This window comes from Telmatherina bonti (genome assembly GCF_933228915.1).
Source record: "Telmatherina bonti genome assembly, chromosome: 9".
NCBI lineage: Eukaryota > Metazoa > Chordata > Actinopteri > Atheriniformes > Telmatherinidae > Telmatherina > Telmatherina bonti.
The window spans coordinates 36,923,611-36,938,920 of NC_136627.1; the positions used below are offsets into that span (position 1 = coordinate 36,923,611).

At 42.4% G+C, this 15,310-nt stretch overlaps 2 protein-coding genes across 2 annotated transcripts in view; one reads left to right on the forward strand and one right to left on the reverse strand.

The window, feature by feature from the left end:
- Positions 1-1,746: 1,746 nt before the first annotated feature.
- chp2 (calcineurin-like EF-hand protein 2) lies at positions 1,747-8,193 on the forward strand. The gene is made up of 7 exons (XM_079246775.1): positions 1,747-1,819; positions 3,003-3,075; positions 3,167-3,247; positions 3,330-3,454; positions 3,531-3,592; positions 7,260-7,382; positions 7,731-8,193. The coding sequence occupies exons 1-7, from the start codon at positions 1,759-1,761 to the stop codon at positions 7,782-7,784; spliced, it is 579 nt and encodes a 192-aa protein (XP_079102901.1). The 5' UTR covers positions 1,747-1,758; the 3' UTR covers positions 7,785-8,193.
- Positions 8,194-11,774: 3,581 nt separating this feature from the next.
- cox7a1 (cytochrome c oxidase subunit 7A1) overlaps positions 11,775-15,310 on the reverse strand; it is a 31,080-nt gene continuing 27,544 nt past the window's right edge. Inside the window, exons 2-4 of the mRNA XM_079245792.1 lie at positions 12,400-12,486; positions 12,092-12,176; positions 11,775-11,963 (exon numbers count right to left, since the gene is read on the reverse strand). Coding sequence (XP_079101918.1) covers positions 11,905-11,963; positions 12,092-12,176; positions 12,400-12,486 — 231 coding nt within the window. The 3' untranslated portion in view covers positions 11,775-11,904. The remainder of the gene's footprint in view (positions 11,964-12,091; positions 12,177-12,399; positions 12,487-15,310) is intronic.

Here is a 15,310-nt window from a genome sequence, read left to right on the forward strand (position 1 = left end):
GTTGTTGGATCCATTTAACAGAATCCAGGGGTGTTGGAGCAGGGACACATGGAAAACCTGCAGGACTTACTTTGGACACCCCCTGATGTAGAGCTTCCGTATCTCATCATATCAAGTGTAAATATCTGCTCATCATAAAACAAACAAATGATTTTACTGAATCAGGAATTAAAGTAATAAAAACATTTAATGATCATTTATTGAACATAAATAAAAACTGCTCAAACCTGAAATGTAAATTGGTTATTTCACTTTATTCAATTCAATTCAACTTTATTTATATAGCGTCAAATCACGGCAATGCCATCTCAAGACGCTTTACAGACAGAGAAGAAAACATAATGAATCCAATTCATAACAGCCTTTATAAGGAAACCAACAGATTGAGTTGGAGGTCCTAGAGTCTCAAAGAGCCGAGCAGGAGGCAGAGCCTTTGGTTATCAGGCCCCTCTCTTATGGAATAAGCTCCCAGTTAGTGTTAGGGAAGCAGACACCCTCCCCACCTTTAAAGAGAATTTATAGAGAAATGGCTTCATCTAGTGTCCGTAAGTAGAACGACTCTCTTTTAATCCTACTCAGCATGCAGACGTGACGTTTCCATGGAGACGTGATGTTTCCATGGAGACCTGATGTTTCCACGGAGACGTGATGTTTCCATGGAGACCTGATGTTTCCAAGGATCTCTTCCGGATCTCCATCAAAATTTCATCATTTGTTCCTCGTGCCACCCCAACATATCCGAAAGATTTAATCAAAATCCATCCAGAACTTTTTGAGTAATGTTGAAACATTACTCAAAAAGTTCTGGATGGAAAACAGAACCTGCTTGTTGGAGGTAATGATTTTATGAACAGATAAAGCAGCATAAAGAGCAACCAGAAGTTTGTAGAAATAACACACATAGTGACCAAGCCTTTTCTCATCTGCACATCATTCTCTCACGTCTGAAACACACACACACACACTGTTTCCATGTTTCCACACTCCTTCCTGCTACTATCTACCTGCTGTCCTCACTGCAGCACCTCCACCTCAGCTGCATCCCAAACGTCTTCCTGAAGATGTTTTGTTGAAGCTTTGTGTTTGTAAACAATATAAAACAATAATGTCACAAAATAATAAAATAACAATTAAATTATTCTTTAAACAAAATAAAGTATAAATCCAAACCTGTTGGTTGCTTCACGTTCTTTCTGGTTTTACCTCCAAAATTCTCTGCAAAAAATATTGATCTCGTCACGCTGGTTTAGAGCGATACCTCTACTCGCCGTAGAACCGATACGATTGATATATGGCTCAATCTGCCGAGCCGCAGAGCTTCCAGCTTCTGTAACCAAGCAACAAGCGCTAAGCGGATCCCAGATTTAACCCCAAAATGTCGCGTATTCCACAGAAACCTTCTGAAAGGAGATGATATGCTAGCTTTGCTACGCAGACAGAAACAGGCTCCCTCTAGTGGTCATCTAAGGAGCTGCAGATTCATCCACATTTCGCTCTTTCCTCACATTTTCAGCCTAAATAACCTGATTTTTCATGTGTAAAATGATTTCATAACCTTTTTGATGACCTGATATGGTGAAATAATTTTTCCTTTTACCCCCAGCAGCAGCGGCGGCGGCATGGCATTCTTCAGAGGATCAGCTGGGATGCCCCGCCTATCCTCAGCTGTGATTGGCCCAGCAGCTTCTGGTGGGTCGGTCAAAGACGATGTGAAGCAACGGTCAGTGTGCTCAAACTGCAGAAAACAGTCGCAGCAGGATGGGCTCCAGCAGCTCCAGGAACGTGCCCAACGCCCAGGAGCTCATTGAGGAAACTGGCTGTGAGTTCTTTGTTTTGGGTTTGGAGTCTCGCTTGTTTCCTTTCTGAGGAACGTGGAAGAGACGGATCAGTGTGGGAGAAGGTCAAACTGCTTCCTCTCTGAACCTGAACATGTTTTACCTGATTTGTGGCTTCAGAAGGCGACTTGTTGACACTTTTATAATTTGATATTCTGCTTAAACCTTCTGAGATCCAGATTCTGGATGTTTAAGCCACATTTAAAGATATATTTATGTAAATGTGTGAACTGTGACACTTCCTGTGGAAATCCGCTTTAATGCGACACATCTGCAGCAGAGACAACCATCAGGAGCAGAGCGAGCAGCGTTTATCAGCTTCACACGACCACAACGGTGGTATCAGCGAGGACCGTTCGGGGTGTCGACACCAGTTTAACCTGCTGCCATCACCAGATAACACACACATCCACACACACTGTCAGACACATCTGTGTCCACGCCTGAAGAAACGTGTAAATAAAAGGATTTTTACCTTTTACACGTCAGTTCCGCTTTGTTCCGTTTTCTGCATCATTCACACGTTTTCAGACCAGATTCCTTTTTCCTTTTAGATACGTCACATTTTTTTAATTTTAAACTAATAAATTTCAAACCACTCTGGAGAAAAGCAGCATATAAACCTAGTTTTAATTTAAACTAGCGTCTTAAGATGATCTGCGTTGGCCTCATTTCATTGGCTGCCATCGCCATGTGACACAGAAGGTCACATGTTCCCGTCAAACTAGCCAACAAAGGAAAACGTCGTTTCGGGGCTTCACACCCAGTTTTACAACCTAAAACTCAGAGAAGTGGAACTCAGGCCTGTTTTCAGCTCAGTGGTATCTACACACTGGCTGATACGTATCGATACGTCTGTCTCTATTGGCTATCCTGCGTTGGAAATGGACACGTTAACGACATGGAGGGACTTTTTTTTTTTTTTTAAGCATTTTTTTTAACATCTTTTACACGAGATAAAAACATCTTTTCACTGATTAGACAGTAGCTAACGCATCTGTTTAACATGGTTTTGAGTTCTTTTCGATGTATTGAATCAGATAGCCTGCCTGATCTATCGACCCCAGAGTATCGTTACGCCACCTGTGTGTATAAGCGGCCGTTACTTTCAGCGTCTTGTCGATGGACTTGTACGGGGTGTGTAACGGATCCTCCTTTGTGTTTCAGTCTCGGCGGCTCATCTACTCCGTCTCCATGAGAGGTTTGAGTTTCTAGACAGAGAGGGCAGCGGACAGCTCAGGTTGGCAACACCCCACAGCGGTGAGTAGTTAGACGCCGTTAGCTAGGCAGATAACGACGTTGAAGGCGGTTTCTGTGTGTTGGTGCGTCAGGCCGGATGACTTGGAAGCAGTTCGGGAGCTGGCCATGAATCCCATCGGAGGCAGGATCATCGGGGCCTTCTTCCCACCGGGGTACAGCAACCCGCAGATCAGCTGCTGCTTCAGGCCTCCAGCTGGAACAGGAAGCTAAAAACACTTTCCTCCATGTCTGCAGGCAGGAAACAGTAGACTTTCCCACCTTCGTCCGGATTCTGGCTCATTTCCGTCCCACGGAGAAAAGCCGAGGCAGAGACGGCACCCAGACCGAGCCGGCCAACAGCCGGACCAGGAAACTCAAATGTCAGTCTGCATTTATTTCATCAGCCTGCAGAGAAACAAATTCCTTCTGAGGAAACTGAAGAACGTTTATGTCCAGTTGCCTTTCAGCTGTACGACCTGGACAGAGACGGAAAGATCTCCAGAGCCGAGCTTCTCCAGGTCTGTTCCTTCTCCTGGTTTTCATCCTATCGCGACGAACCGCATGAATTCAGGCAGATCTGGACAAATAAAAGGCCAAAACACTGAAACACCTGCAAAAACTGCAAATGTTAAAGTAAAAACATCCTGGTGGGATCAGCAAATAACATTACTACCCGATAAATGATGAAACCTGCACATTTTTCTCCTTATTAACATAGAAGTACAAAGACGTTCACGACAACAGAAAAATAAATGAGGTTTCAACTATTTTTTTAACCAAATTTGATCATTTACATATATTTATTTTATTTTTATACATATACTAATACATCAAAAATGTTTTTTTTAATAAAATACACTTTTTATATTTATTTTAAAATAGAAATTAAGATTTTATTGTAAAATTTTGAAAATCTCATTTCAGTGTTTATTACAGATTTTAAGATGAAAAAGATAAAACCAAACTTAAAATGATGTATTTTGATTATTATTTTAGATTCATACATTTTTCAAAAATTAAAATAAAAATAATAATTTTTTTAAAAAGTAATTTTATATATTATTTTTATTCAATTTTTTTTTGTTTACGTACGTCTTACAACTTCTAGGTTAGTACAATCCATAAAACCAGCAAATATTCAGTTCCACATGTCCAGACATGAAACATCCAGTATTTCACATCACCATCAGAAGAAGCCCCTCCTTGAGCCGTCACCTTATCGTGGTGGAGGGGTCTGTGTCTCCCAAAGATCCTAGCAGCTATGTTGACGAGGGCTTTATGCCCCTGGTAGGATCATCATGGCAAACAGGTGTCTAGGGGAGGGACCAGACTAAGTGCGGCTCAGACACTCCAATGATGATGAGGACCACTGGCAGAAGTGTTCCGTTTCGTGGGCGCGGGGGCCCCCCGCTGGAGCCAGGCCTGGGGGTGGGGCACGAGAGCGAGTGTCTGATGGCCGGGCCTTTGCTCGTGGGGCATGGGCCCCACCTCCCGTGGGCTCACCGTCTGCAGGAGGAGCCGTAGGGGTCGGGTGCAGTGTGAGCTGGGCGGCAGCAAGAGGCGGGGACCCTGGCGGACCGAGCCCCGGCTGCAGAAGCTGGCTCTGGGGACGTGGAACATCACCTCTCTGGTGGGGAAGGAGCCTGAGCTTGTGCACGACGTTTAGCGGTTCCAGCTAGATATAGTTGGACTCACCTTTGTCTGTAAAGTGTCTTGGGATGGCATTGCCGTGATTTGAGGCGATATAAATAAAGTTGAATTGAACTAAATCACCTCGACGCATGGCTTGGGCTCTGGCACCAGTACCCTCAAGAGGAGCTTCTTCCATTCTGGAGTTGCTCATGGTGAGAGGCACTGAGTGGGTGTGGGCATCCTCATTGGCCCTCGGCATGTTGCCTGCACGTTGGGGTTTATCCCGGTGAACGAGAGGGTATCTTCCCTCCCCCCTCCCCCTCCCCCTCCGGGTGGGGCAACGGGTCCTGACTGTTTTCTGTGCTTATGCACCAAACAGCAGTTCAGATGACCCATCTTTTCTGAAGTCTTTGGTAGGAGTGTTGGAGGACGGTCCCTCTGGCGATTCCTTCACATGGAAAGTGACAGTGAGACTTGGAGGGGAGTGATTGAGAGGCATGTGCCCCCCTCCTCCTCTAAACCCAAATGGTGTCTTGTTGTTGGACTTCTGTGCTCGTCATTGATTGTCTATAACAAACACTATGTTTGAACATAAAAGTGTCCATATGTACACCTGGCATCAGGATTCCCTGGGCCGCAGTTCGATGATCGATTTTGTAGTCGTATCGTCGGACCTGCGGTCACATGCCTTGGACACTCGGGTGAAGAGGGGGGCGGAGCTTTATCTGATCACCACCTGGTGGTGAGTTGGCTCAGATGGTGGGGGAGGAAGCCGGTCAGATCTGGCAGACCCAAACGTGTTGTGAGGGTCTGCTGGGAACGTCTGGCTGAGTCCCCTGTCAGAGCGAGCTTCAACTCCCACCTACTCTCATATCTCTGGGGCTGAAGTCGCTGAGGTGGTTAAAAAGCTCCTTGGCGACAAGGCCCCGGGGGTGGATGAGATCCGCCCGGAGTTCCTTGAGGCTCTGGATGCTGTGGGGCTGTCCTGGCTGACACGCCTCTGCAGCATCGTGTGGACATCGGGGGCAGTACCGCTGGATTGGCAGACTGGGGTGGTGGTCCCCCTTTTTAAGAAGGGGGACCGGAGGGTGTGTTCCAATTACAGGGGAATCACACTCCTCAGCCTCCCTGGTAAGGTCTATTCAGGGGTCCTGGAGAGGAGGGTCCGCCGGATAGTCGAATCCCGGATTGAGGAGGAGCAGTGTGGTTTTCGTCCTGGTCGCGGAACAGTGGACCAGCTCTATACCCTCTCTGGGGTCCTGGAGGGGGCATGGGAGTTTGCCCAACCAGTCTACATGTGCTTTGTAGACCTGGAGAAGGCGTTCGACCGTGTCCCCCGGGGGCTCCTGTGGGGGGTACTCCGGGAGTATGGGGTACCGGACCCCCTTGTACGAGCTGTCCGGTCCCTGTACGACAGGTGTCAGAGCTTGGTCCACATTGCCGGTAGTAAGTCGGATTCGTTTCCGGTGAGGGTTGGCCTCCGCCAAGGCTGCCCTTTATCACCGATTGTGTTCATAACTTATATGGACAGAATTTCAAGGCGCAGCTGAGGTGTTGAGGGGATCCAGCTTGGTGGCCTCAGGATTGGGTCTCTGCTTTTTGCAGATGACGTGGTCCTGTTGGCTTCATCTTGTGATCTCCAGCTCTCGCTTGAGTGATTCGCTGCCGAGTGTGAAGCGGCTGGGATGAGAATCAGCACCTCCAAATCTGAGACCATGGTCCTCAGCCGGAATGTGGTGGATTGCCGATCTACGTTCCTACCCTCACCTATGGTCATGAGCTGTGGGTCGTGACTGAAAGAACGAGATCTCATATACAGGTGGTTGAAATGGGTTTCCTCCGCAGGGTGGCCGGGTTCTCCCTTAGAGACAGGGTGAGGAGCTCGGTCATCCGGGAGGAGATCAGAGTAGAGCCGCTGCTCCTCCACATCGAGAGGAACCAGTTGAGGTGGTTCGGGCATCTGGTCAGGATGCCTCCTGGACCTCCCTGGTGAGGTGTTCCAGGCACGTCCCTCTGGGAGGAGACCCCGGGGAAGACCCAGAACACGCTGGAGGGATTATATCTCTCGGCTGGTCTGGGAACGCCTCGGGATCCCCCCCGCAGAGTTGGCAAATGTGGCTGGGAGAGGGAAGTCTGGGCTTCCCTGCTTAGGCTGCTGCCCCCGCGACCCGACCCCAGATAAGCGGCAGAAGATGGATGGATGGACGGATGGATGGGTGGCTTCAGAAGAAGTTCCTTTACTTGTACATACGTGTACATTTCCACATATGTGTAGTAAACCCGACGCGCCTCATCATGAAGTCACATGAAAGGAAATATTTTGATATTTAACAGAGAAATTAATGTGGACACCTCAGAGATGATAATTACTTTGAATAAAATATTAGTTAATATCTTCTACGTCATGTTTATGTTGACTACCATCCATCTGCTGAGCGGACTGGGGGCTCTGGTGAGTTGGTTTACACACCCCACTCTGCGACATCTGGAAAACTTACATGTTCATCATCTGCATAGAAACAATCCTGATCAGAACCTGAGTTGTCTGAACAGGTGCTGCGAGCCATGATGGGGATCCAGGTGACAGAGGAACAGCTGCAGAGCATCGCCGAGCGAGCCATCCAGGAGGCCGACTTCGACGGAGATGACGCCATCTCCTTCGACGAGTTTAGAAAGGTGCCGAACATCAATAAACACGGAATATGGACAAATTTTACTGTGAAATCAAGGACATGATGAAACAACCTGGATCTTATCAGCAGTTTTCATGATTTATTTCTGGAATCCAAACTAAAATAGAAAAGGTCATAAAAACCTGTAAAATAAAACGTGTACATTCTTCCAATATGGATTTTATTCCGGATTTAGGTGTTCCTAATAAAACCAGCATTATATATAGTCCCGAGAAATATTTTCACATGCTTAAACTTGTTAGTCTCATTTTTACTTTATGAATTAAATAAAATAAGTTTTTTTTAGCGTTGCAGCTTCAGCGTTTAACGTGGGAATTGTTTTAACTTGCAGTCACTGGACAAAGTGAACATCGACCACAAGATGAGCATCCGCTTCCTGAAATGAAGGCTGAACATGCCGAGAATTCTGGGACAATATCGCCTGAAGGACGAAGAAATGTTCAGTAAATTATGTTCTGCTACGGTTTTATCCAAGCAACAGAAGACGAAGCTGCAGCTGCAAATAAAATCAGAAGATTGGAGCACCGCAGATATTTTTATTCTACCTACCTGCTGTTCTGTGAGGAGACGTCCACAGATGTGTTCTCCTGCAGCAGGACAGTCTGGCTTCCACAGCAGCAGGTGTAGTTCTGACCCGAGGCCACATCGTGGAGCCATTCCACAAGCTTCATGTTTGTGTGTCTGAGCTGCAGGTTTACCGTTCTGGGTCGGTTCTGTCCCGACTCAGCCTGGAGGCAACCTAATGGATTATATTTTATTTTAATGGTATTATTATTATTTTATTGGATCATTTATCTCCCTTTTGTTTTATTCTCATGTTGCTGTGGCTGATTATGTTCTGCACTCTGTCTCAGCTCTGCTTGCTTTAAAGAGCTTTATAAAAAAAAGTTATTTCCTCTTTATGGCAACTAAAATTGGAATGATACTTTTTAAATATAATATTTGCTATTATTCTTTATAATATTAAATTCATGTATTGTATTTATTCATTTACTTCGTCTTTGTCTTCCTTGTTTACATCCTACATTTGTCACATTATTACTATCCCATTATTCTACTTTGGTTTTAGATGTTAAAAATCATATATATACATATATACATATATGTATATATATATATATAAATATATATACATATGTATATATATATATATATATATATATATATATATATATATATATATATATATAGATAGATAGATAGATAGATAGATAGATAGATAGATAGATATAGATATATACACATAAATACACATATATATATACATATATATATACATATATACACACACACACACACACACACACACACACACACACACACACACACATATATATATATATATATATATATATATATATATATGTATATATATATATATATATATATATATATATATATATATACATACATTATGTAAAAAGTAGTTTTATATAATATATATATAATACTGACATAACATAATTTTCAGTAGTTTTCCATTTTAAGTGTTAATCAGGTAAAAAGTCTTAATGAGTCATCCTGTTAACCTTTTCATGCATAGTGGTCCTGTACTGGACACCTACTTACAAGCGTTTTTCTTGCATATTCATGAATGAGGATGGTATTTTTGTAATAAATCACTTCAGTGGATGTTAGTGAGTCACACACTAGAACTGTCTCATGTGGTTTATCAATCTGCAATGTATAAATTTTAGATCACATGCCTGTTTTACCTAATTTTATTCCCTCTGTTCAATCGTTTAAAACCCTGAAACATGTTTTTAACTCGTCCACTGCTGCTCTTTTCTCTGCCTTTTTTAATGATGCAGATTTGCAGCTTTCTGTGTCCTTAAGTACTGAGGCTCTCCTTGCCAGTTTCATTCAGTTGTGCCTTACTGCACTGAAACCGCACCCCTGGGTAACGGATCACACCCGTGCCATTAGATAAATACTGCTCTCAGTGTTCACAAGCCTGCCCCTCTGGAAGCTTCCGCGGAATTATGTGACTCTTAATTTTTTTCTGGATAAGGTTGTGACCACTAGGAATTCCATCTCTCCTCCTTCCTACAATCTGTCATTTCTGGTCTCCTGCCCTGCTGTTTTGGACCATTGTGAACCTGCCTCCTTGTCCTTTCTGGAGAAAATCATTTCTGCCATGAAGCCAGCTGGTTCTTCACTAGAAATTGTTCCTCATATCTTCTTAAAGAGACCTTTTCAACAATTGGTCCACTTGTACGTGATATTATTCATGGTAGTTTGACTTCTGCTGTGCCAAGACACTTGAAACATGCTGTGGTACAACCTTTGTTGAAAAATCCTGGTCTTGATCCTTTGCCTTTGTCCAGTTTTAGGCCAAATTCAAAGCTGACCTTTTTGTCTAAAATCCTAGAAAAGTAGTCTACATCCAGTTGAAGGCCTTCCTGGATGCATATAATATTACAGAGGTGTTTCAGTCGGTGTTTAAAATGAGTCACAGCACTGAATCGGCACTTCTGAGAGTTTTTAATGACATATTTTTAGAAAGAGATTCTGGGAACTGTGTTGTACTTGTGCTTTAAGATTTAACAGCTGTTTTTGACACAGTGGACCATGACGTTGTCCTCTCCAGGCTGGTGCCGTGTGTTAGCATCACTGGCCCCGCCTTGCAGTGGTTCAGATCATATTTATCTGACAGGAGTTTTAGTGTCATGATAGACGACTTCACGTCTGCCTCAACTGCTCTTCCTGGGGTGGGGGTGGGGGTGGGGGGGTACCACAGGGCTCAATTCTTGGCCTTCTCCTCTTCACCCTGAATTTGCTGCCACTTGGTGCCATTTTTAGAAAACTTGGAGTCCCATTTCACTTGTACGCTGATGACTGCCAGGTATACTTCCCCTTAAAACGAAATGGCTCCCTTCAGCCCCTCTGAGATTGTCTGAGTGACATCAGAAGTTGGATGACCCTGAACTTCCTCAGTTTTAATTAAAAAAAAGACAGAAGTCATGCTTTTTTATCCCACTGCCACTGGTTGCACCGCCTCTTTTGGACCTGTCTAGGCCAGCATTACAGATCTAGGTGTGAAAATGGACCCCTGTTAAAAGCTGGACTCACAGATAAATACTGTGGTGAAGTCCTGCTGTTTTCAGCTGAGGCGACTGTCTAAATTAAGTCAGTTTTATCTAGACATCACCTGGAGACAGTGATCCATGATTCGCCATTACTAACTCAATTTTTACTGGAATCAGCCAAAACGCGCTGCAGCCAGCAGCTGGTACAGAATGCCGCTGCAAGATTTTTAACTGGCACAAGAAAACATGAGCACTTATCTCCGGTTTTAGCGTCTCTTCACTGGCTTCCTGATCAGTTCAGGATCAATTTTAAGATTCTCTTATTTGTTTTTAAGTGTCTTAACGGCCTCGCCCCTCCTTACATGGCTGACCTGCTGCATCGCTACACACCACAACGTGCTCTTAGATCAGCGGACCAGAGGCTTTTAACTGTACCTACGACACGCTGTAAATCCAGAGACTTTTCAGTTCTAGCTCCCTCTGCAGGTTAGAAAGGCTAACTCCATCGCTGTTTTTAAAAGTAGTTTGAAAACAAATTTTTATTCCTTGGCATATGAGCAAGACTGAGTTGTCATCTGTGTCCTTGTATGCATTTTTCACTGTTCTTTTTTATGTATTTGTTTATTTTACCATTTCATTGTTATTTTTATTCACTTGCTGTTAATGTACAGTATTTTGGTCAGCTGTTTGTTGTTTTTAAAGTGCTTTAGGAATAAAAATGGTATAGTATGTATGGTATGGTATGGTATGGTATGGTATGAGTCATCCATACACTTCCACTCACTGGAGAATAAATAAATATATGATATAATTGAAGATAATGTAATTACAAAAATTTGCCTTTGCGATAATTAGGAAAAGAAGATGATACAACTATATTTTAGATTATATTTACATAATATAATTATTACATATTATTTTATAAAAATTTAATACATTAAAATAAATCATAAATCATGATAAATTTTAAATATTAATAAAAAATGTATTATTGAATATGTCTGTAGAGGTAAAATACTGTATTTTAAAATTTATTGCATTGTTTTTTTATGAATTCATGCATGAAAGGGTTAAAATGAATTTTTTTTTATCATATAATTATTTATTATATATCATTTATCATATTTATTCTCATAATTAAGATGTTAAATATCATAACTATGAGCTACTTTAACAGATTACAGTGAACTTGTTGGGAAACAAGCTTCACTTTTTCAGAACGTTTGGAAAGTTTCAGCATTTTGTGTGAAAATTGCTGGTAAAACTGTAAATTAAAAGCATAAAAACTAAAAATGAAGCTGGTTTCCCTCCAGTTCTGACGATTGAGAGGGCAAACAGAAACCAGAGAGGAGGGAAAACTGGACAAGTTTAATGTGACGACAGAAGCATCGTCCTGCTGGGGGACGGATGGTGATAAAATAAAGTGGAATCACACACAACAAACATATTAATGTGGTCTAAGAGGCCGAGCCCTCATCACGCCTTCTTCTGCGGCATGGCGGCGACGAGCAGCCAATACAGCGAATAACAGGTTCCTGGGGAAACCAACAAAACAAATTGCCATTTTTAAACCGTTTTCTACAAGATAAAGTCACAATATTGATATTTTCATGTAAAACACCAAACAAACAAAAGCTATCCATGGTGCAGTTGCCATGGTTACCTGCGATTGTTAGCGTTATGGTTGCTCGGTACAGCAGGACATCAGTGGTTCCTCCCTTCACATGAACTGGCAGTCCATTATCTGCCTGTAACCATAGCAACAAAATGTACAACTGAGCATGCTGATGTGTTAGCATGGAGCTAACTTAACACAGATGGCAAGTAGATAAATAATAAAAGCTTTGAATAACTAAATTATTGCGTGTAAATCTTAAAAACATTTTTAAAAACTGATCTGTTTTCTTTGGATTAAACATCCCTAGATGTTTACTGCAGGACTGGGAGGAGTGGTGTTGATAGGAGTCTCACCTGGAAGAGCTTCTGGGCTTCCGGGACTTTGTTCTTCATCTGTCGGGCTGAGCTGCCAAAGGCTCTGCCGGCTAAAAGTGAAACTTTCTGGTAACACAGACAAACAGGAAATTATTATCAGACTTTCGCTGAAGCAGGTAAACCTGTAGAGCATTTTAAATGGCATCCATGTGTTTGCTAATGCAGGTAAACCTGAACAGCATTTTACATGGCAGCCATGTCTTTACTAATGCAGGTAAACCTGTAGAGCATTTTACAAGTTAGCCATGTGTTCATAAAGCAGGTAAACCCGTAGAGCATTTTACATGGCAGCCATGTGTTTGCTAATGCAGGTAAACCTGAAGAGCATTTTACAAGTTAGCCATGTGTTCGTAAAGCAGGTAAACCTGAAGAGCATTTTACAAGTTAACCATGAGTTCGTTAAAGCAGGTAAACCTGAAGAGCATTTTACATGTTAGCCATGTGTTCGCTAACTAAGGTAAGCCTGTAGAGCATTTTACATGTTAACCATGTGTTCGCTATAGCAGGTAAACCTGTAGAGCATTTTACATGTTAGCCATGTGTTCGCTAAAGCAGGTAAAACTGTCAAGCATTTTACATGTTAGCCATCTGTTAGCTAAAGCAGGTAAACCTGAAGAGCATTTTACATGTGTTCGCTAAAGCAGGTAAATCTGTAGAGCATTTTACATGTTAGCCATGTGTTCACTAAAGCAGGTAAACCTGTAGAGCATTTTAAATGGCATCCATGTGTTTGCTAATGCAGGTAAACCTGAACAGCATTTTACATGGCAGCCATGTCTTTACTAATGCAGGTAAACCTGTAGAGCATTTTACAAGTTAGCCATGTGTTCATAAAGCAGGTAAACCCGTAGAGCATTTTACATGGCAGCCATGTGTTTGCTAATGCAGGTAAACCTGAAGAGCATTTTACAAGTTAGCCATGTGTTCGTAAAGCAGGTAAACCTGAAGAGCATTTTACAAGTTAACCATGAGTTCGTTAAAGCAGGTAAACCTGAAGAGCATTTTACATGTTAGCCATGTGTTCGCTAACTAAGGTAAACCTGTAGAGCATTTTACATGTTAACCATGTGTTCGCTATAGCAGGTAAACCTGTAGAGCATTTTACATGTTAGCCATGTGTTCGCTAAAGCAGGTAAAACTGTCAAGCATTTTACATGTTAGCCATGTGTTCGCTAAAGCAGGTAAACCTGAAGAGCATTTTACATGTGTTCGCTAAAGCAGGTAAATCTGTAGAGCATTTTACATGTTAGCCATGTGTTCGCTAAAGCAGGTAAACCTGTAGAGCATTTTACATGTTAGCCATGTGTTCGCTAAAGCAGGTAAACCTGTCAAGCATTTTACATGTTAGCCATGTGTTAGCTAAAGCAGGTAAACCTGAAGAGCATTTTACATGTGTTAGCTAAAGCAGGTAAACTTGAAGAGCATTTTACATGTTAGCCATGTGTTCGCTAAAGCAGGTAAACCTGAAGCGCATTTTACATGTTAACCATGTGTTCGCTAAAGCAGGTAAACCTGAAAAGCATTTTACATGGCAGCCATGTCTTTACTAATGCAGGTAAACCTGTAGAGCATTTTACAAGTTAGCCATGTGTTCATAAAGCAGGTAAACCCGTAGAGCATTTTACATGGCAGCCATGCGTTTGCTAATGCAGGTAAACCTGAAGAGCATTTTACAAGTTAGCCATGTGTTCGTAAAGCAGGTAAACCTGAAGAGCATTTTACAAGTTAACCATGAGTTCGTTAAAGCAGGTAAACCTGAAGAGCATTTTACATGTTAGCCATGTGTTCGCTAACTAAGGTAAGCCTGTAGAGCATTTTACATGTTAACCATGTGTTCGCTATAGCAGGTAAACCTGTAGAGCATTTTACATGTTAGCCATGTGTTCGCTAAAGCAGGTAAAACTGTCAAGCATTTTACATGTTAGCCATCTGTTAGCTAAAGCAGGTAAACCTGAAGAGCATTTTACATGTGTTCGCTAAAGCAGGTAAATCTGTAGAGCATTTTACATGTTAGCCATGTGTTCACTAAAGCAGGTAAACCTGTAGAGCATTTTAAATGGCATCCATGTGTTTGCTAATGCAGGTAAACCTGAACAGCATTTTACATGGCAGCCATGTCTTTACTAATGCAGGTAAACCTGTAGAGCATTTTACAAGTTAGCCATGTGTTCATAAAGCAGGTAAACCCGTAGAGCATTTTACATGGCAGCCATGTGTTTGCTAATGCAGGTAAACCTGAAGAGCATTTTACAAGTTAGCCATGTGTTCGTAAAGCAGGTAAACCTGAAGAGCATTTTACAAGTTAACCATGAGTTCGTTAAAGCAGGTAAACCTGAAGAGCATTTTACATGTTAGCCATGTGTTCGCTAACTAAGGTAAGCCTGTAGAGCATTTTACATGTTAACCATGTGTTCGCTATAGCAGGTAAACCTGTAGAGCATTTTACATGTTAGCCATGTGTTCGCTAAAGCAGGTAAAACTGTCAAGCATTTTACATGTTAGCCATGTGTTCGCTAAAGCAGGTAAACCTGAAGAGCATTTTACATGTGTTCGCTAAAGCAGGTAAATCTGTAGAGCATTTTACATGTTAGCCATGTGTTCGCTAAAGCAGGTAAACCTGTAGAGCATTTTACATGTTAGCCATGTGTTCGCTAAAGCAGGTAAACCTGTCAAGCATTTTACATGTTAGCCATGTGTTAGCTAAAGCAGGTAAACCTGAAGAGCATTTTACATGTGTTAGCTAAAGCAGGTAAACTTGAAGAGCATTTTACATGTTAGCCATGTGTTCGCTAAAGCAGGTAAACCTGAAGCGCATTTTACATGTTAACCATGTGTTCGCTAAAGCAGGTAAACCTGAAAAGCATTTTACAAGTTAGCCATGTGTTCGTTA